This window comes from Notothenia coriiceps, unplaced genomic scaffold, assembly GCF_000735185.1.
Source record: "Notothenia coriiceps isolate Sejong01 unplaced genomic scaffold, NC01 NC01_scaffold00004582, whole genome shotgun sequence".
Lineage (NCBI taxonomy): Eukaryota > Metazoa > Chordata > Actinopteri > Perciformes > Nototheniidae > Notothenia > Notothenia coriiceps.
Genome location: NW_011337283.1, coordinates 32,059 through 51,789, shown reverse-complemented (window position 1 = coordinate 51,789; position 19,731 = coordinate 32,059). Strand labels below are relative to the sequence as shown.

The 19,731-nt window shown below is 39.6% G+C and overlaps 1 protein-coding gene across 1 annotated transcript in view; it reads right to left on the bottom strand.

Moving 5' to 3' along the window:
• dock8 (dedicator of cytokinesis 8) overlaps window positions 1-19,731 on the bottom strand; it is a 56,238-nt gene that overhangs the window by 11,484 nt on the left and 25,023 nt on the right. Inside the window, exons 9-36 of the mRNA XM_010767702.1 lie at window positions 15,166-15,315; window positions 14,942-15,022; window positions 14,609-14,771; window positions 14,321-14,457; window positions 13,852-13,945; window positions 13,068-13,230; window positions 12,294-12,411; window positions 11,618-11,688; window positions 11,263-11,407; window positions 10,979-11,080; window positions 10,732-10,827; window positions 10,253-10,487; window positions 9,544-9,708; window positions 9,264-9,439; window positions 8,822-8,914; window positions 8,346-8,441; window positions 7,653-7,802; window positions 7,267-7,380; window positions 6,930-7,085; window positions 6,349-6,488; window positions 5,871-6,034; window positions 5,148-5,299; window positions 3,707-3,889; window positions 3,446-3,572; window positions 2,697-2,784; window positions 2,398-2,494; window positions 1,750-1,884; window positions 1,471-1,623 (exon numbers count right to left, since the gene is read on the bottom strand). Coding sequence (XP_010766004.1) covers window positions 1,471-1,623; window positions 1,750-1,884; window positions 2,398-2,494; window positions 2,697-2,784; window positions 3,446-3,572; window positions 3,707-3,889; window positions 5,148-5,299; window positions 5,871-6,034; window positions 6,349-6,488; window positions 6,930-7,085; window positions 7,267-7,380; window positions 7,653-7,802; window positions 8,346-8,441; window positions 8,822-8,914; window positions 9,264-9,439; window positions 9,544-9,708; window positions 10,253-10,487; window positions 10,732-10,827; window positions 10,979-11,080; window positions 11,263-11,407; window positions 11,618-11,688; window positions 12,294-12,411; window positions 13,068-13,230; window positions 13,852-13,945; window positions 14,321-14,457; window positions 14,609-14,771; window positions 14,942-15,022; window positions 15,166-15,315 — 3,744 coding nt within the window. The remainder of the gene's footprint in view (window positions 1-1,470; window positions 1,624-1,749; window positions 1,885-2,397; window positions 2,495-2,696; window positions 2,785-3,445; window positions 3,573-3,706; window positions 3,890-5,147; window positions 5,300-5,870; window positions 6,035-6,348; window positions 6,489-6,929; window positions 7,086-7,266; window positions 7,381-7,652; window positions 7,803-8,345; window positions 8,442-8,821; window positions 8,915-9,263; window positions 9,440-9,543; window positions 9,709-10,252; window positions 10,488-10,731; window positions 10,828-10,978; window positions 11,081-11,262; window positions 11,408-11,617; window positions 11,689-12,293; window positions 12,412-13,067; window positions 13,231-13,851; window positions 13,946-14,320; window positions 14,458-14,608; window positions 14,772-14,941; window positions 15,023-15,165; window positions 15,316-19,731) is intronic.

Sequence of the window (19,731 nt, the reverse complement as noted above, 5' to 3'; positions counted from 1 at the left end):
AGCCCTCTATCCTCTGCAGCGAGGACTGTGTGCATGTGTGAGAGTGAGTGTGCTCCTGTGTGTGTGAAGTCCCATTTATCTCCAGCATGACCAGCTAAGCGGGAAATGATCTCCCATTAGCAGACACATAATCACCCATGGATCATCTCTACGGCCCCATTCTGTTCAACTGAGCATGGAGCCAGAGCCTAACCACCCATCACTGCCCTCTATCTCAGTGTGTGTGTATGTGTGTGCGTGTGTGTGTGTATGCACTCAAAAGTACCCTAAATGATAGCTTAAGTCAACACACAACCCTCTCTGTCTTTCTCTCTCCTTTTCTTTCATATATGCCCCTTTTCCTTCAGTATTCTTTCCAATCGTTCCATAACAGGGCAGGGTTTAACCACAGGTATCTGCTTTATGTAATTTGTTCCATTTCTCAGTAAAAGACAATCTTCTATTTTGTCTTTTTATTACCACAATCACCAATTAAAGTAAAAGATGGACAGAGAAGAAAAGTATGTTTGACAGATGGAGAGCAGGACGAGGGCGGATGAAGGGATGAAAAAAGAATCAAAGGAAGAGATGGAGAGGAAGTTGTGTGTAAATGAGTCATATGGCTGCTACACTAATTCAGATCACAGCTCCTTCTGTATACATCATGTCAACAAACATATGGTTGGACATGCAAATGGAAAATACTCGCTTTAAACTGTAGATAACTTTGTGTGTTTTTGTGAGTGTGTGTGTCTACAGGCTCGTGTCTGACTTTCATTAAAGTGTACACACTGTAAACACAGGAAATATTGACTGCTACAGCAGTTATCGAACCAACAGAGAAAATGAAAGAAGATACTCTATCCTAAACCTTGCTTCCTTCAAATATTTCTCTTTTTTTTATTTCCCTCCATCACTTCTTCACCCCTGGCAACACACTCCTCTATCTCTATCGTGATTTGCTCCTGCCCTCGAGGCACATTTCACACTTACAATATGTACTGAAACACACACACACGCAGACATGCACAGAGGTCTGGATGCCATTAGTTACAGTAAAGAGGGGTAGGAACATGGGGGAGGCAGACAGTGACATATCTCTCTGCTCTCTACTCAGAGGCAAATCCTTCAGCAGAAACTTTCTGCAGCACGCTCAAAATAGGCATGGAGAAGACATTAAAGCTGCACACGACAGTCAAAGTGGAGAAGAAAGGCTAAGATGTGTTTGACTTTGTGTTCATGACAACATTTACCATACTCACTTAAATTAAATTTGATCCGACATTAATGCAATTTATTATGTTGAATAAGGTTTAATCTGACAGAAAGGTAACAAATACCTGACAGTAACTTGTGTTTGTGTGTGTGTGTGTGTGTGTGTGTGTGTGTGTGTGTGTGTGAGTGTGTGTGTTGTGTGTGGTGTGTGGGGGGGTATGTGCATACTAAAACCCATTGGAAGAGATATACAGGATCGTGTCACCGTTTCCTTACACTGGCATTGCTGTAGCTGTATCTCATGATGAGGTAGAGGGTGGCACAGGCCTGGCTCCTGTTCTCATCCAGAGGACTGCTGCAGTACTGAAGCACCTTCTGGCACAGGTCTGCACACTGCTCTGCCTCCTCCTCAAACAACAGGTCCCCAAACTAAACACACATACAAAACAAATTAAAGCAGGTATACACAAACAAACAAGCAGGCATATATAAATAATAACACAGATTTAATGTAAACACAATTAACGAATGCATCCAAAGTCCACACGCATGTACCTTAACAACAAGCGCTCTGAGTGTGCTGAAGGTGTGAGAGAGGAAAGTGGTACTCTGATTACAGGTGAGAGAGTGAAGTAACACCTTCAACACCCCGCCAACCATGCTGTCCTTACACTCAGCCAACGGCACTGCCTGGACAGGAGACATGAAAAGAGATACCAAATCAGATGAGACAGTAACAAATAACAATAAATAGTAATACACTGGGAAGCACAAGTTAACTTCACAAAAGAAAATCAGTGTGAGCACTCAGAGTGCACATATATGTTTTAGGCTAAGACAGAAAGACTGAACTCCTTCATTAATGAATCACATGAATTCAAATATGTAGCTTTGCATTATGTTTTTTCTTCTGGTTTATGGTAATTCACTGAGAGAAAACACAATGTGGTTTGGACAGCCTTACTAATTCCAAGCAATTCCCAATTCATCAAGGTTTATTCAAATTCCTAATCAGGACCTTTGTTGGTATTTCAATTATGCAAACAAATTAACAGATTCTATAAAGGGTTTGCTGATTAAAGAAATTCTCTTGTTGACTAACTAACTGAATACAAAATGCCAATGGACTGGGTCGCATTCTTATGTGTACATGTTCGCTCAGTGTTGAATGATTGCATAGGTGCAGTGTGTGAGTGTTCTGACCTGTACAATGGTTTCCAGCAGGTCCAGCACTATAAGGTTAGCCTCAGTGGCTAAGTTTCCACTGATCATAGCCTCTTGGTCCAACTCTGCTTTAGTCCTGATGGCAGAAAGATAGAGGATGACAGATATTTAAAGAAGAACGGTAGAGATAGAGGATGACAGATATTTAAAGAAGAACGGTAGAGATAGGGGATGACAGATATTTAAAGAAGAACGGAAAGTAGAGAAAAAGACAGACAATGATAAAGCAAGTAGGATAGAAGAGGAATTTAGAAAAATGGTAGACAGTTATTACTTACTTGTCCTGTCTGTCGTTGGTCTGTCTCCACTGAGTGAGGTCTTTCCTCCATCGTAGGTTCTCTCTCTGACCCATGGTCCTATCCATTCCTGTGTGAGAAACAAAAGCAATTGATAATGTTAAGCCTATAGCCAGTGAGAAATGTATAGCATATGTTTAAATACATTACATTAAACTATAGGAATTCATTCAACATAATGTCTTGTGATCAAAAGAATATTGCAGTTCAAGAAGCAAATAAGATCATTTGAATAAAAAAATCCTGACAACAAATTGACAGCTGTATTTTCACAATAATGAAAAACAATTACTTGGATTACTAGACCATACATTATTATTTAATTAGTCAACTCATATGCACACAAGCATTCTTTGTATGCACTTTATAGCTTCTTGCTTTTAATTATTTATTACCCATCTTATGATTGTCTGTTTCGTTTGTGCACTGTGACAGGGATGCACTAGAAAATCTCATTGAATATTTTTGTATAATGACAATAAAGGCTTTCTATTGTATTCTATCCTATACCCGCATTAAAGATTCTAATTGTAAAGAGCAGACATAAGGTGTACACAATTCCTGACTGACTCCTGAAATTGGATCTTACAGTGACTTGTTGACCACACATTCATTATATATAGAGATAAGATTCTTAAAAGAAATTCCAGTTGAAGAGTTTTCCATATTTGAGAAAAAACACAGATGTAAATTTGAAAAAGTATCCAATAAATGGAAAGACGACACAATACCTCCAACTCGTTTCATCATCTCTCCGCGGGCTCCCATGCCTCTCAGCAGGGCTTCTTCCAGCTGCAGCTTGGCCTGCTGAGACTTCTGCAAGGCCTGGGTGCTCACTTTGTCACCGCTCTGCTTTCCCTACAAACGCATATTCGCCAGGTACAAAAACAAAGCAGCAAACATTTTACATTCATACAAAGTTTTCATCTGTATTTATATAAAAACACAATTATTTATTATAAGTCATTATGAGCACTGATGAGCAAACTGACCCCATACTCGAAGCAGGACACACAGATAGTGAGGAGCTCCAGCAGCTTGTTGAGCTGTGAGGGAGGCATTTCTATAGTCCAACGCTGAATCAGACTCCTCTCTGCGTTCTTCATGACCCACAGGAAACACACCAACAGGTGGCGACTGGTGTCAGCTGCCAGGGTGGCTACGGATTTACCTTGCTGGAAAAAAGGATAGGAGAGAGAGACAGACATGAAGCATGATACAGTAGTACATCTTTAAAAAAGGTGATACAAAACAGGTTTTAAGAAGTGTGTCAAACATCCGTAAATGCTATTCAATGTATATTATAATTAAAAAGATATTCAGAGAAATAGTTCCATCGAAAACTTTTTACTGCACATACATTCAGAAATGTAGCATAGCTGACCTTTACAAAGAAACACATCCATAACACTGTCAGTAGTGGTCTCCTGCTCTAACCATTGAATCATAAATACAAATAAAAAAGTGTTTCTGACAAACTAACCGTATATCTTTCACAAGCTTCTCTAAACCACAAACATGGCCGTTCACTTCAATCCACTCTGGCTTCAATGAAGTATGGTTCTCTTCCACATCTTAATAGGTGTTAAATCTGCTGCAGATTAATTTACCTTCATTCGTGGGATGATAAATGGCTACTACAAAGGGCTGCCGCTACTTCGCTGTGTGGCAGCTTTGATAAATGTAGCCATTAACCTCCTGGTGCTCTAGGTGTCCCATCTAGAACTGGATCCAGGTCTCTGTTTCTCTGCATGACTTGAGTTAAGCTCAACGGAACCAACGTCAAATATAACATAATAATTGTAGCACATAATCAAAAATATCACTTGTTTATTTGAGAATGTAGTATATTTATTTTAAATGTGCTTCATGTGAAAAAAAAGCATTTCTGTTGCTAACATTGTTTGAAGGGGAACTGCCTGAAAATGTGGAACAAGCGCCATGTTTGCATTTGTGATGGATACCAGGCAGATGGCTCAGTTGTGCAATATTCAGTTTTTCCACAACAGTATTTCATGTAACAACCTACAAGGGCCTGATTCATCTTTTTGAGCGAAGCAGAGGAATTGAGGGAGATTGGCGACATTCTTTTTTAGTGCCTGTGTTGTTGCTGTAGCTACACTTGATGGATGTGTTTGTCAGGTAGGACGACCCTGTTCACTTATGATGGCAATGCCTTCCCATAAAACATCTCCCGCAGACGTGTGTGAGTGTGAGTGTGAGTGTGAGTGTGCGTGTGCGATTTTTCAGGATGGATGAAGCTTGTGTGTGGCTCTGACAGCTAATCAATCTACCCCGGTGCAGCTCACCTGTTAGGAGGCAGAATGCTCACAGATACAATCTCACACACACGCATGCACTTTTGAACTTTTTGAAAATAATGAAAAGCATGCTATAATCAGTTATCATGAAGAAATGATTTCAGAATATTACCATGGATGCCATGGAAACGAGAGCATTCCTTCCGAGGGTGTTGAAGGGATTCCCGGCAATCGCCATGGCAACCGACTGATTGATGGGTGGGACATTTTCAAGGTCATCCTCAGGTCCGCCAGTCTTGTTTTTCCCGCCACGCGTGTCTGAAACTACGGAGACAAACACGCGTCAAATATGCTAAAGAAGAGGACTGGAGCATACAGGAATACATTCCAGCATTTACTCTGATAAACGTTTGCCACTGAGTCCATATTAAAGTTAGAATGGACGTAGCGAGCGAGCACTAACACATGTGGCACAATGGTACGATGAGTGGGATAGCATAAAAACAAGAGAACAGAGTTCAGGTTAGGGCCTTAAAAGTAGGAAGCAGTATCTTGACATTTAACATGGAGCCAATGAAGTGGCTATCGAGCAAAGTGATGTGATCTTTAGAGGGAGTAGGGTAATAATAGAAATAATAAAACATATCACCAACTCTTTAGAGTGGCTAAGTTTGCACACAATGTTGTGGGGTTATTGTTAAACAAGGCAACTTTTGTGTTTACTCTACCATGAAAAACTGGAGTCTAGGAACATACATGTATCTATGCGACAAATTAAATGACCAGATGAAATAACCTTTACAAACCAACTATGACTTCAATTGCATGTTACTATATGAGCCTGTTTGCAATTTATACCACAGGGGGTGTGTGTTTGTGTGTATGTACTGTATACCAGTGAAGTCCAGGTAGTTGGTGGAGTCGATGATGATCCCGACCAGGGAGAGGTAGAGAGCAGACACCTTCGCTCTGACCTCAGGTTTAATACAGCGATGGTCGAGATCATGGGAGCACAGCAGGCTGTAGATAGCATTGATGGCCTTTCTCTGGACCTTTCCCCTGCGAACAAACATACACATTTGAAAAGTTTCAATAAATCCAACAGTTTAGTTAGACATATACATTTTTAAACACTAACAGATGTTATATATATTCATTGGCACATGTGGAAGTTTATTTATTTATTAGAATGTGACCAAATCAAAGCATATACAGTATGCACAATATTCCTCAGCAAGTATGCATGCTTGTAGGTTCTGTGATTTTCTCTATTGTGTGCCATAAAAGAAAATGGATATAACATTTGATTGAATAGTTTTGTGATACCAAGGTAATAAGGAGGTAAAGACTTGAAGGTGTCTGTGTTTCCATACCCCTCTGACTCCATGTCTAGGGCGGCACTGAGCTCTGTGAGCAGCAGACCGGTGAGGTAGTGCTGCTGTTTGAATTCCTGAGAAAGCTCAAACAGCCCCAGGATCCTCTGCTGCTCCTGGAAACTACACGAGCTGGAACTCTGAGTGGAGCACGGGAACAGAAATAGGGTAAGATCTTTTTCCTAAATGCAAAGCAAAGTACTTTTTAAACTCATCCACTTCATACGATGACTCCCCCACACTCCCCTTTTCAATTCTCCTTAGCACTCCTTGTGTTTGAATTTGACTAGATGTGTTTGCTTCAAATTGCAAATGTAAAAGCTTGATGGCCCAAACATTTACACAGCTCACTTATTGCAGCCCTGATGATAATACTTCCAAACAGGGGTCTACATTTAGAGAGTGTCCAATGCTGTACAGATTATGAAACAAACCGTTTACACACATAGGACTTTATAAATAAACATGACTTGCCACAATTTTACTATATCAGATTGAAGTATTTACTCTGAATGATGTACCAATTACCTGAATGTGTGTATTACAAATATACAAGGGTTTTGCCTGAGAAGTGTGCAGACCTGTGAGGTGATAGAGGGACACGGTGAGGCAGGAGCGGAGGCAGGGCCGCTGAAGAAGAGGCTCAGGTTGAGGTAGTGCTCGTGACTACAGAGGATTCGCAGGAACTCAAGGCGCATGCTGATCAATGTTGGCATTGACACACTCTTAGCTGACATCTAGAGGGGATATTGAGCAAAAACGTATTAAAAATGAATACATGATAATAATTTCAGAAGAAATACACTAGCCCTCAAGGTGAAAAAAACTCAATAAAATAGTTCCCACTTACTGAATTATTCTATTTAAAAATATATACCGTATATGAATTATTTCGGTTTGTGTTCAGTGTTATTCTACCTGGTTGCAGTAGTTTTTCACCAGCTGAAAGACGAATCCTCGATCCATGAGAGACAGCAGGTCGTAGAGGAAGAAGGCCAGGCTGATGTTGACTTTCTCTGCTTGCTCTACTTCCTAAAACAATCAACAGAAAAACATCAGTAAGCTGCAATGACTGGATCTTGCCAGGCATCTAACTGTGCAAGCTGAGCTTTTAATTCCACACAGGCATCTAATAAGCACTTCCAATTCCCCGTTGTTTGGAGGACACTGACAACATGTACTAAAACCGCCTCTCCAGAGCCCAGGAGAACAGGAAGTGCAAAGTGTACAGTTTTGGGTTTGTATTTTTCTTACACAGTAAAATATTGATGAGCAAAATGTATTGTCATCATCATATTCCTAACCTTTTGTTGTTTTACAAGGATGGTCCCGATCTCAGCAGTGACCACTGAGACAATGGTGGTGATGTCATCTTTAAATCGGTCAGAGAAACGGCTTCTCCTAGGGACACTCTGCTTGTCCAGCTCAGACACATGCTGAGCCATGCTTTTCACCTGTTTGAGCAATCACACATCAACACACACACATGATAAATGTGAAACACCGGATGATAACAAAAGAGGGAAAACTATGGAAATAGAAGTTAATATAAGAGTGAGGTTTCATTATTAATCACCCTATTTTACCCTCATTTTTCATTCAAATTAAAAAAAGATACCTTTTGTAAGTAAAAATGAGCATCCTGTAGTGAAGTTATTAAAGTAAAAACATAAATAAGTGAGATGAACTGAAAGGATGAGAGCGAATGTGAGTGATGATATACTTCAAAACCTCCAAAAGAGTGATACATTGTCCATCGGCTTGATATATTACAGAATGCCTTTATTTTAAAATGCCCTTTTGTTCACCACACAATAAAACCTTCATCCATCTTTTAAGGTGTGTGGCCACAAGCTCATGGCTTGTTCGGTGGGAGTCATTTTTATTACTTCATACATTTATCATTAACACCCTAAGCAGTCTTAGACTTTTTTCTCATAGAGCTAAGTGTCAATCATAAAACCACCCACTGTAAATACATAGAAAAGCACACTGACCAGCAGCTCAAAGAAGAACCAGGCATATTTGTACGCATTCTCTCTGCAGACCCCAGTGCTGACAACCATCTGCAGGGCCAACTCCTCGTGAAACTGCTGCAAGACAGAAAATACACAGACTCTGGTGAGAAACAGCCTCCCTTTGGTAGCTAATGGAATAAGCATGTTTTTTAAAATAGAGCATCTGTAAGAATGATACTGAAAAACAATATGAATTAATTTTAGAAATACCGGCTGAGCTTTCAACAGGAAAATTGTTGACCAAACCCAAAACCGATATACTGGCGTTTTCAGTGTCACACTGCCACCTTGTGGTAACAAGAGGGAAATGGTGGCGTGAAGCTCTCTGTGCAGTAAGATGTTTCAAGTCTCACTGATGTCAAATTCAGGACCAATTTTTAAAGTAAGGAGTACTTTTTTCTCTTTAAAGTGATCTATAATTACAGAAAAAACATTAGTTAGAAGAACATTAGTACCTTTCTGTTGGAGGGCCTGGTGTTTCCTGTGGAGCTCTGGTGGTTGTTTAAATCCACGATGGTGGACATGCGGCTGCCTGGAATGTTGTAGCCCTGGAGGAAGAAACACACAGGTTCCATCACATTGAACGTGATGGATGCATTCATTAGAGTGGGCGTCTAGTGGTCTATTAAAATACCTAATGTACTGTGGGGATGAATAGCAAATGACTGTTTTGTGTGTATTTGCAAGCATGGCAGGGAATCTACATATTGCACTGCGCATGCATTATGTTGGCCTGGCGGAATAAAGACTTTAAGTGAAGATCGTATAGTTTTTAAAACCATGTTTATTACCCTTAAAAAGCTTTCACAACTTAGCTTAATTTATATGACACAAACCATATTGCCTAATGGATCTACGGATATATTTCAGGAGATTTGCTATGGAAAACCTCCATACCTTGGAAGAGAGGATGTTTTTGACCTCAGCATCTTCAGCAGAAGTGTGTGGAGCGGGGATGTCAGGGTTACTGCTGCTGCGGATTCTGGATTCAAGAAGCATAGAGCCGACTGTGGAAGCTGTGGCCCGACCCATGGTGCTGTATCGGCTCTCTGCAGATGGTATACTCCCTAAATCTGAACACAGTTCCATGAACACATACAAATATATTGTTAATTCCTACGGCAATGATAGCAAATATAATCAAATGAAAAATCTCCAAAATAAATAATAACAGTACCTGCATTCGGTGCTTCTCGAGGGGGGTCAGGCAGACGAAACACCCAGTAAAGGTAGGTTGCCAAGAGGCTGTTCCTACCCTGCTGGTCCCTGATCAGCTCCTGACTATTATGAAGACTGTTGACAATAGACACCACTGATTCGAAGGCTATCTGGGCCAGATTAGCTGTGGGAAACAGAATGACACAATACCATCCAAAATATTATGATCAACAAATAATCAATATTGGTCTTAAAACTGAATTACAGAAAGCTGCATATAAAAACAAGAAATTAGTTTTAAGATAATTATTTTTAATCTACTAGTTAATTGACAGAAAATGTATATGCCCAAACATTCACTGATGTTTTATTGCATTTCAAGTCAAGTATTTTTGTATTGTTGATTAGAAAGAAGTAGAACTTTCAGAAGTATACCTATATACTGTTGGTAATGTTTTTCAAACATTACCAACATTTTATAAAAGTAAACGTTAAATACAAACACATTAAACAGAAAATATTAACAATGAAAAACAACATTAGTTAAAAACCTACAATCAATGCTTGACCCAATATAATTCTTCTTTTCCAACTTGTGAAATTCATTTTGAAGTTCAATAATTGTTCAGAAGTATCATGTCTGTCAATATTACGTAAGCTTAAGAAAATGTGGACAAAATGTTTGTAACAAATAGTGTGTCAATTTCTCTGCAGCAACAGCTCCTCACCGGTCTGGCCAGCGATGACCATGGGCTGCATGATGAGGGTGAAGAGTTTGTCCAGCACCAGATGGAGGAAGAGGACCAGAGGCTCTAGTCTGGAGGAGGACAGGGAGATGATGCTGAGCTTCAGCTCGTGCTCCAGCTTGTTCTCTGCAATCTTCTCCTCCCTGACCCGCAGCGGGAATGTAGCTCCTCCCTCAAGAGCATGGCAGAGGGTGAAAAACCGCTCCAGGTGGTTGTCCTGGTTCAGAAAAAGGGATGATTTGTTACAATGTAGTTAAAGCAGAGAGTAAGAAACGACAGGAGGAAAATGAATGAGACATACAAAGAAACAAGAGTAACAAGACAGGGTGCATGTAATACTCAAGGGTGAATGTCTCACTACAGCAGACTGGACATTTACACGTTGACAGACTTGGGGAGAAAGAGAAGGTAAGAAAAACAGTCATTGTGTTGTTGTGCTCGTGTGTGCAACCACTACTCGCCTGTGTGTGTACAGAAGACGCGGCTTGGATCTCAAGGTTGAAAAGTCCTTTGTGACTCTCCATCCACTTGACTGGAGGGCTTTGTGGAGGAAGTTTCTAGAAAACAGAGACACAGGAATTATAAACATGTACATGTTCAGTCTTCAATATGTCCTTCCGAGAATACAAGTCTGCTCCTTCACATACATTAGCAAGAGTCTGACATGTAGAATGATTTAAAAAATGTAAACATAACAGATGTCTATACCTCAGGCGTGTGCAGTGAATAGTTGGCAGGCAATCGCTCCAAGACGATGGGCAGACAGAACTGACCAGTCTGCAGTCGGTCATTATTCAGCATGGGCAGCCACTATGTGAAAATTGAACAATAAGTATGTAATCTGAGTTATGTAGTAAATACATATATTTGTATTCACATTAAATATGAATTATTTTAGCTGTGGTTTGATTTGCAGGTTTGGTTAAATAACATTTTGGTTTGCATGTGTTACATTTAGAAGAATGGTTGGGTAGCAAAGGACAAAATCTCACAGAGTATCCTATGAGCGTCTCGCAGCTGCCGCTCTGGTTCTGTTTCTGCTGGCAGCTGATGTGGTAGAAAGTGAACAGCAGGTGATGTCTCTCTGTCAGACGGGCTGGAAGAGCCAGTTTCACCTCCTCGTAGAAGTCTGGGGACCTGAAGATAGAGAAATAGGGATTAACAAAGGAAGCCACACAAAGGAAAAGATGGATGGATGAGGACAAGGATGTAGGGGGAGAGATGAGAAGACGGGGGAAACAAAGAGCCAGAGCATGGGGGACACAATAAGATAAAGAAGATTACCCAAACTGTTTGTATGAGCTATCATCACAAACGCTGTAATGTAAAGCAGTAATGGGTACTTGCTTGTTATGGTAGGTAATAGGGTTGTAGTCTTCCTTTAAAAATTCAGGGCCACTTGATTTCCCAAAAATGACCTGAGAATTGATAGGGGAGGAAAAAACATGAATTTATAGATTCAATGATCTTCTATTAAACCACACAAAATGTATTTAACACATCTGGGAAGACTCTATTTCATCTAAAGCAGTGACAGTGCATTTCCCTTGTAAACAATTATTGTTTTCAAAACATACAGAATATAATTAACGTATCATTTCACATAATTTTAGAGACAATCTTAAAAACAATAGTCATCTGTCCATGTGAATCAGATATGAATTGCTTTAATAATTTCTCCTGTTCAAACCAGCCAAATAAATATGTGTTCATTATGCACTTTCAATGTAAAGGATGGGGCGCCAATATACACAGTCCTCAAAATGGAATTCAAAAGTGTATATAAAGCTAATATAAGGCTTCAGTATAAGTCTAATCAAGTGAATATCTTTTAAGTAAAAGCATTTTTAGTGCAAAATTCCCTCTTTTATTTACTATACTTCCACTGCAACACAATAGGGAAAATCAAAGAGGGAATTTAACCTCATTGTATGTAATCATTCAGGTTTAAATAATTTGACTTTGGACAAAATCACTTTCATTGTTATATCAGTGAGGTTAGACCATAAAGGGCTGCACTCACAGGCAGGGCGCAGCTTGTATCCTCTCCGCTCATAAACTGCATTTTGATGGTGATGTTTCTTGCTGATGTAAGCCTGTTCACAAAGTTTAGCCTCTGGGGGTAGACATAGAGCAGGTTCCTACATTGACAAAGAGAAATGTTTAATTAATACATTTCAAATATATATAATGAAGAAGTTCCAATAGACATCACTAGATGGCACCATGCGTGCAGCAACCTAGTTGTGGTAAGGTGACGGTCATGTCACAGAAAGGTCCAGACAAACAGTGATTTACTGTAACCTGAGGTTTTAATACGACACTGTAATCTGTGGAAACCTGGACTACAGGGAAATACCACAGATTCCTCTGAACAACTGCTCAGAACATAATTACAGTGCAGAGGACTTGTTCACACATGATGCAACTGATGTTTTGTTACAAGCCAAGGCATTTTAAACGTGTTGATTTTAAACCTCTGCTCAAACAGGCTGCCTACTCGTTGTTACACTGTGAGGCAACGTTGAAGCTAGCCTGGATGGAAATAACTAAAAATAGGCACAAATCTAAAAAGAGCTGCTCTTGAGTGATGAGTACAGCATGATTGTTCTTGATGCCTTTCAGAGTCAGTGCTAAGAAACAAACCTGTTTTCCCCTTAGAGCTACAAATGATTTGCTTTTCAAGTCCTTCTTTCTAAGTCTCATGAGCTTCCTTCCACAGTGTTGAGTTGCTTTAGATTAAAACAATGTAATGTATACATGTGAAACAGTAGTAAAAGGAGTTTGTTGTACACACCTGTAAATGTTGTGAGGGACATAAACCTCACTGGATGGGAACTCCAGCACTTCTTTGGTTGGCCGAATGTTCTTCTCAGCCAAAGGTATCAGAGGGATGAGCTCAGGGGACAAACAGGCCAAGGGCGTGTCGTGGACTGGAGACATGTCCAGTTTTATGGAACCTGGACAACACAAAATACGTCATGTCATGTCTTCAAATTCCTTTCAAAAAGGAACATGAACAGTTCTATATTTTTGGGGCAATTAATCTTGAGCGCTATCTGCCCAAGAGTGCATTTAGAAGATTATTACCAATCTCATGTCTGACCATTTAGTATAAAGCAACAACCAGGAGATGATTAACTTAACTTAGCAGAAGAAAATAAAACTAAATTGATATCTTAATAGTTTAATTGTTAAAAAGTGTGAAAACTACATGTTGTAGTTTACATGGGTTTATGTGTTGGGCTATTTCTTGTCAAGGTGCAGTAACTTCCTAGTCGCAGCTTGTTGCAACATCAAGCAGTCAGGGCAATAATACAAGAAATTGTCTGGCCAATAACCTCCCCTTAAACCTTGTTTCTACACTTTTTCTTTGTGCAGAAAAAACAGTCTTTGACCTGTCTGTAGACTAAGCTAACTGGCTGCTATGACTTTATATATAACACACGAATATCAGATTTGCATCAATCCTCTCAAATCCTTTGCAAGAATGCAAATAATCCTTATTTTCATTATGTAGGACTATTCTATATATATATAAACAATAAAATAATGAGTGTAGATGTGTTAAGAGAAATGACCTGGTATTGTCTTGACTCTCCTCTGTGGACTCGAGGTTTTCTTGATCTCAGACAAAAACTTGAGCAAATCTTCATCACTCAAACGATCCCCCTCCTGACACACAAACAAGAACATAAAAACACACAAACATGGAAAAATACATGCACAGTTAGACACATAATAAGCCTTTGCCTCTAACATAAATGTTATAGTTGGTTGTAAGAGTGAAGTCAACGCTTGACAATTGATTATCTTTATCCAATGTCATGGCTTTAAGGCAGAAATGATGTTAGAACATTATGGAAAGGGATGTTTGTTCAAAGAATGAAAGGCCAGGCTTCAAGCAAAAGCATGTATGTCTTTTACATTTCATCTTGTGTCCAAGGAACTAACTTTACACTTTATCTTGTGTCTCAAGGAACTAGCTTTAAACTTTATCTCGCAGCTGAAGGAAATAAGAGTCTCTCTTTGTTGGCGTGGCATTCCGACCTGTTTAAAGATGGTGCTGATAGTGATGGTGGCAGGCTTGAAGCCAGAAACGTTGCAACATTGATCATCAATGGTATTGTAACGTTCAGAATTCCTCCTAGGAAGCTGTGCCCTCCGGTCAATGCTGCTGGATTTACCTGCAAAAACAAAGTGTAAAGGTCACGGGTCATATGATACACACACAGCTATCAAACGCTCTATCGGATGGAAATGCACACAAAAGTCATCAACAAGGTTTTACTGTCAAACAAAGCCATTTCATGAGGACAAACACACACAAGCACACACCTCCTTTTAAGCTGTCAGAGTCTGTGACATCACGGTCTATGGTAGCAGTGGAGATGACCTCCATGATGTTAACGGTTGCCCAGGCAAACGGCATACGATATCGACCCAGCCTCTGGCAGAACGTCTCCGCCTGACCTCGCAGCTTCTCAAGCTTGTCTTTGTTCTGAAAGACCAAATAAAATTCAGTAATATTTTTAAAATATATACAATAAATGCTTTCAACTATAGGAACATAGTATGCTTAAAGAAAATGTTAAAATGAGGTTGGTAAAAGGCAAAATCTTCTGTGTTTTGACTGTTTAGTGACAACAATAATTGCTCTGCAAACATTACCTTTGCAGAGTCACATTCCCTCAGTGTCATGTAGGGGTCAGCACAGTCACTGATCTCTCCCTGTTGAAGAACCTTTTCAATCTAAAACACAAGAATCCATCATTTGTTAGCATAGTTGCAGTATAGGGAATATGTTCAGCAAGAGCAAGCGATACAAAGGCAACATTTAATTGAAAAACAGGGTGTCTAAAACAAATTCTGGTGTACAACTAAGTTATTTAAACCTTGATGACGAGGTAAATATCTGAGGAAGGGTAGGTGATGGAGAAGATGGCAGATCTGGCGAGAGTAGACTGATCCACATGTGGAGTGTGAGGTTTCAAGAAGTTTTTGAAGTGTTCTGAGTTCAGATCACAATGGAAGTCCTCTGATATCTGGAGGTAGACAAAGGGGAAACGTTTTGAGAACCAGAACCAGACAAATGTATTTTTACTAAAAAGACATGCATTATTTTTGACAGTATCATCATCGAATATCTAACTAAAACGCGAAACCTCTAAGGACACATTTTTTCAAATGTAATATTCAGTGAATCAGTTTAAAAAAGGGTTCAGGACACTCCTTTCATGTAAACCAAATACTGTTTCTTTACATTCACGTTCAGAATCAAACACAATTCCATGAAAAGAGTTTCTAAAAGTGTATGCAAACAGCACATCATCCATTTATGTTTTTCTGAAGAAGATCTGAAGTTCTCTTTTTTAAGATTAGTGACAGAGATGAACAAAAAGGAAACAATGAACTGTATGTGAAATCAGGAAACGTTCTTTCTTTACTATCAAACAGATGTTTTCAAAAGAAAGAGTCTGGCCTACGGGACGTTACATACGTCTACTTCCCTTCCTAAAGACCTCAGGCTAGGAGCACGGCCATATGTCCGGGTCGGGCCTAGTGGGTGTCATATGATCCTTTTCACTGGAAACACTCATTCTGCTCTGTTACACTGACCACACCAAAGCTGATCTCTGGCAGCAAACATGTCTAACATTGATCATATAGTATCTTGGAGTCATATTGGACTCGAACTTCACTTTTAAGAAACATATTAAGAAAGTATCCAATACCATTAAATTCAACTTGCAACATTTTAAACAAATTACACATTTCTTAACTGTCAATGCTACAAAATCATACCTCCACTGTATGATTCTATCCCACATTGAATACTGTTTTACAAACTGGTCGTTGGCTTGTGGCACAAACCTGAAACCCATAGAACAGCTGTTCAAGAGAGCTATCAAGGTGTTTGACAGAAAGCCATATTCATACCACCACTGTACCGTCCTTGAAAAATACAATTTCTTGAGTTTTGACAATTTTAAGTCTTTTAAAAGTATGTGCTTTATTTATAAATCTTTACATGGACTGGCCACCCCTCCCTTAGGGGAATTCATCCACAAAAAACACACTGGACGCTGCAATAGGTCAGAAACCAGAGGAGACTGAAGTCCACCACAGACGGACCACCTTTGGACAAAATGTCCTCTCCGTTAAAGGCATCTCATTCTGGAATAGCCTCCCAACTGAGATACGGATTGTCCCACTCTCAATAGTTTTAAAGGTCAACTCAAAGAATGGTTGAGAAATAAACATCCGTGCAATCACCGCTAAATGCACTTTAGCACAGGGGTATCTCCTCTTGCACTTTACAGGTAGCTCTTGTATCTTCTCTTGCACTTTATATGTCGTTGCTGCTATATTGTATTACCATGTCATAAATACTTGTGTATGCTGCATGCTCTTTCTGCATATCATGTATTTATTTTTGCTATGTTTATAAATGTCATGTTCTTATATGTTGTATGTGAGTGACTATACGGATGGAAATTAGCTCAAAGCTAAAATCCGGTATATTTACATTTGAAGCATTATTTGATGAAAGTGTTCATCAATGTGCATTGTCCCTGTTCAAATAAACGATTAAATAAAAAAAATATCCGAAATTTGAAAAGTATTCTAGGTTTATCACTTATGGTTTGTTTTATATCGGTTTTGTTAAAAGTGGTCTAACAAGCTAGAAAGTCAAACTCCTGTCCAAATGACCCGGTTACATCAAAATAAAGCATACTTAGCAAGAGTGACAGTTCTTTAAAAGACTGGAGTGGAGGAGTCCACCTTTTACATGACTTCTTGGAATCACAGAAATGACATCTAAATAATCAAAGCCAGCTGAAATAAACAGCATATTATAATTCATATTCTCATGAATAGGACAAACAAAGGGCAAGTGTTCCATCTGTTAACATTCATACAAAATTCTAATGACATTCATTTGTCAAAAGTCAATCTTCATAACACGTCATTGAGACACGAGGAATGTAATAGCATTTTTTATCATTACACAGACCATAGTGACCAGAGCAAATGTTTAACATGTTCTAATGCAGCACACAACATTGTTGCCAGCTTAGCAACTGATCAGCAGTTACCAATGTAACGTGTTACCTTTAACAACTATCCAAATGAAATGAACATCTCAGCTACATTCTCAAAGACAATAAAAAGCCCTGAATCCAAGAGTGTTGCTCTGCTAACTGAAGTCCCTGCTATAGTGAGTGAGAAATGTCTTGTAAACCAATCAACAGACAGACTGAGAGATGATCCTAAGTGATTATTAAAGAGTATCCTACCACTGTATTTTTTACAAAACGTCCAATCCCTCATAGTGTTGACACAACAAGCTGCAGTCACAGTTCAGCAAAACAAGGCTTGCATCTTCTTGTAGAACAATAACAAGGAAAATATTACTTAACGTAAACTTGAAGAAGAGTCTACCTTTTTCTTTATATGTGACGTCATACAGTATTTACTCAAAACAATGCGTCTGTTCTTGTCTGTTAATATAAAGTAGGCCACTTGTAGGATCAAATCATGTCAGTATCTTGGTTGATAGACCAGAGAAGCATGAATAATAACAAGAGTATTATATGGAATTACACAAAAACATCTGCTGAAGATTCCCCAGATGTGAAATAACAACATGTGTGTGAACAAAACATACAAATACATAGCAACAAAATTCCCACGAGATACAGAGACAAAAGGTATGCAGGGAAACAGAGGGAAAATAAGGCAAAAAGGCAGCAGAAATAAGTCAGTGAATACAAATATTTCACTCTTGAGGAGACAAGTTGGAGAGAAAAGTTATCGTAAAAAGGGCAGAAAGTGAAAAAGAAAGTAAAGAAATGAAGGGTTCAGTGATAAATAACTGACAAAACAAGCTTGGCAGTTTGACCTTTACTCAGACATTTTACAGTCAGGATCTGCTCAATTTAATAGGCAGGATGTTGTATTGACCTCCACAAGACCAGTCTTCATTTTAACACATAATACAATTAATGATCTTAAGCTAAATACTCTGTGACAATCTGACACTACGGCCCGTCTACACAACAGGCATGAAAAAATCTTGAAGCTGGGCGTGTCTGAAACTTGGCGATTTTTTGCGACCAACCAATCACATGAATCTCCCGCCCCCGACATACAAAGCAATAGCAATGTTAAAACGAAGTAAACTGGATATAAATTCTCCAAACAGGCGAAAAAACTATCAGTTTCACCCACTGTCTCTGCCACCTCCCTCCATGCCTGGTTCCTCCGGTTTGTATCCCGGTAAATAGTTCCGGTCGTAAAGAACCGGGTGATTTGCTACCGTAATATCTCGTTTGGAATATGAGGAAATGAACTGCGGTCTGGCTCTCCCAGCTTGCACGCGGTTTGATTGATCTTATTAATGGTACAATTTACAGTAAGCGACCCCTCCAACAAAACCGATTACGTCGTCTTTCCTTTGTAAAGATTCTCTTACACTACTGTGTACAGTTTATCTCTTATGAAACTTCAATTGGCTTTAATTGTAACTGGTGTTCGGATTTCAGAGGATTGATTGAAGATCTTGTTCGCGCGAGCTAAAACCACAGTGTGTCTTGAACGTCAGCATGCTCTGTATTTTATCTGTCAGCACAGAATTTATTAAAAAACTTAACGAACAAAGTACGACCGACACGTACTATACACGGTAGGGCAACTACGTCCCTCCAAGACCATCAATAAACCGTCAGCCGCGCCGCCACTCCTAGTCACATTAGATTTTCCAAAAATCAGAGTAACAGGAGCCTATAAGATACGGGGACCCGAGGAGTACAACCAAGAATAGTGTGAACATATGAGCACAGTGTAAAGGGTCAAGTTTTGTTAAACTCGGTACCGACAACACACAAAAGACACCTAAATGTGTCGAGACATATCAAAACACACTTCCCGACCGTTTCTAAATTAAACGATGAAATCACGAGTGCTTAGAGAATCTACTCTAGGTCCAAAACGGTGGCCGGAACGGGAGAAGGAGCGTCGACGGTCGACGGAAGCTCGAACAGAGGTCTGCTATCGGGAGGTCTGCTCTTTCGCTTAATTCTACGGGGAATACAACTTTTATCTTACAGTATTCGACAGAACCTATTGTGTTTGTCATATTCGCAATATAACATACTTTTATACAAGGATAGTGCGTGTTTCTCAATCGACAAGACATAGGTTGTCTGCAGACAAGTAACAGTATTCATCCTTCGACTGCGCGATGTGATTGTCCGTAGTTGTTTACGAAAGTTGCGGAGCGCGTAAGTGAACTTACCCCACTGCATCTTCTAAACATTAGAAGAGCGGCTTGACGTACCACCCTCGTTAGCGTGTACGAATAGCGTTCGTAGCGCTCGAGGATAGATAGCAACGTAGCCGAGCTACGAACCGTAGTCGGTTATTTAGGGGCAAATACGTTTTAGGGCGGGTCACGT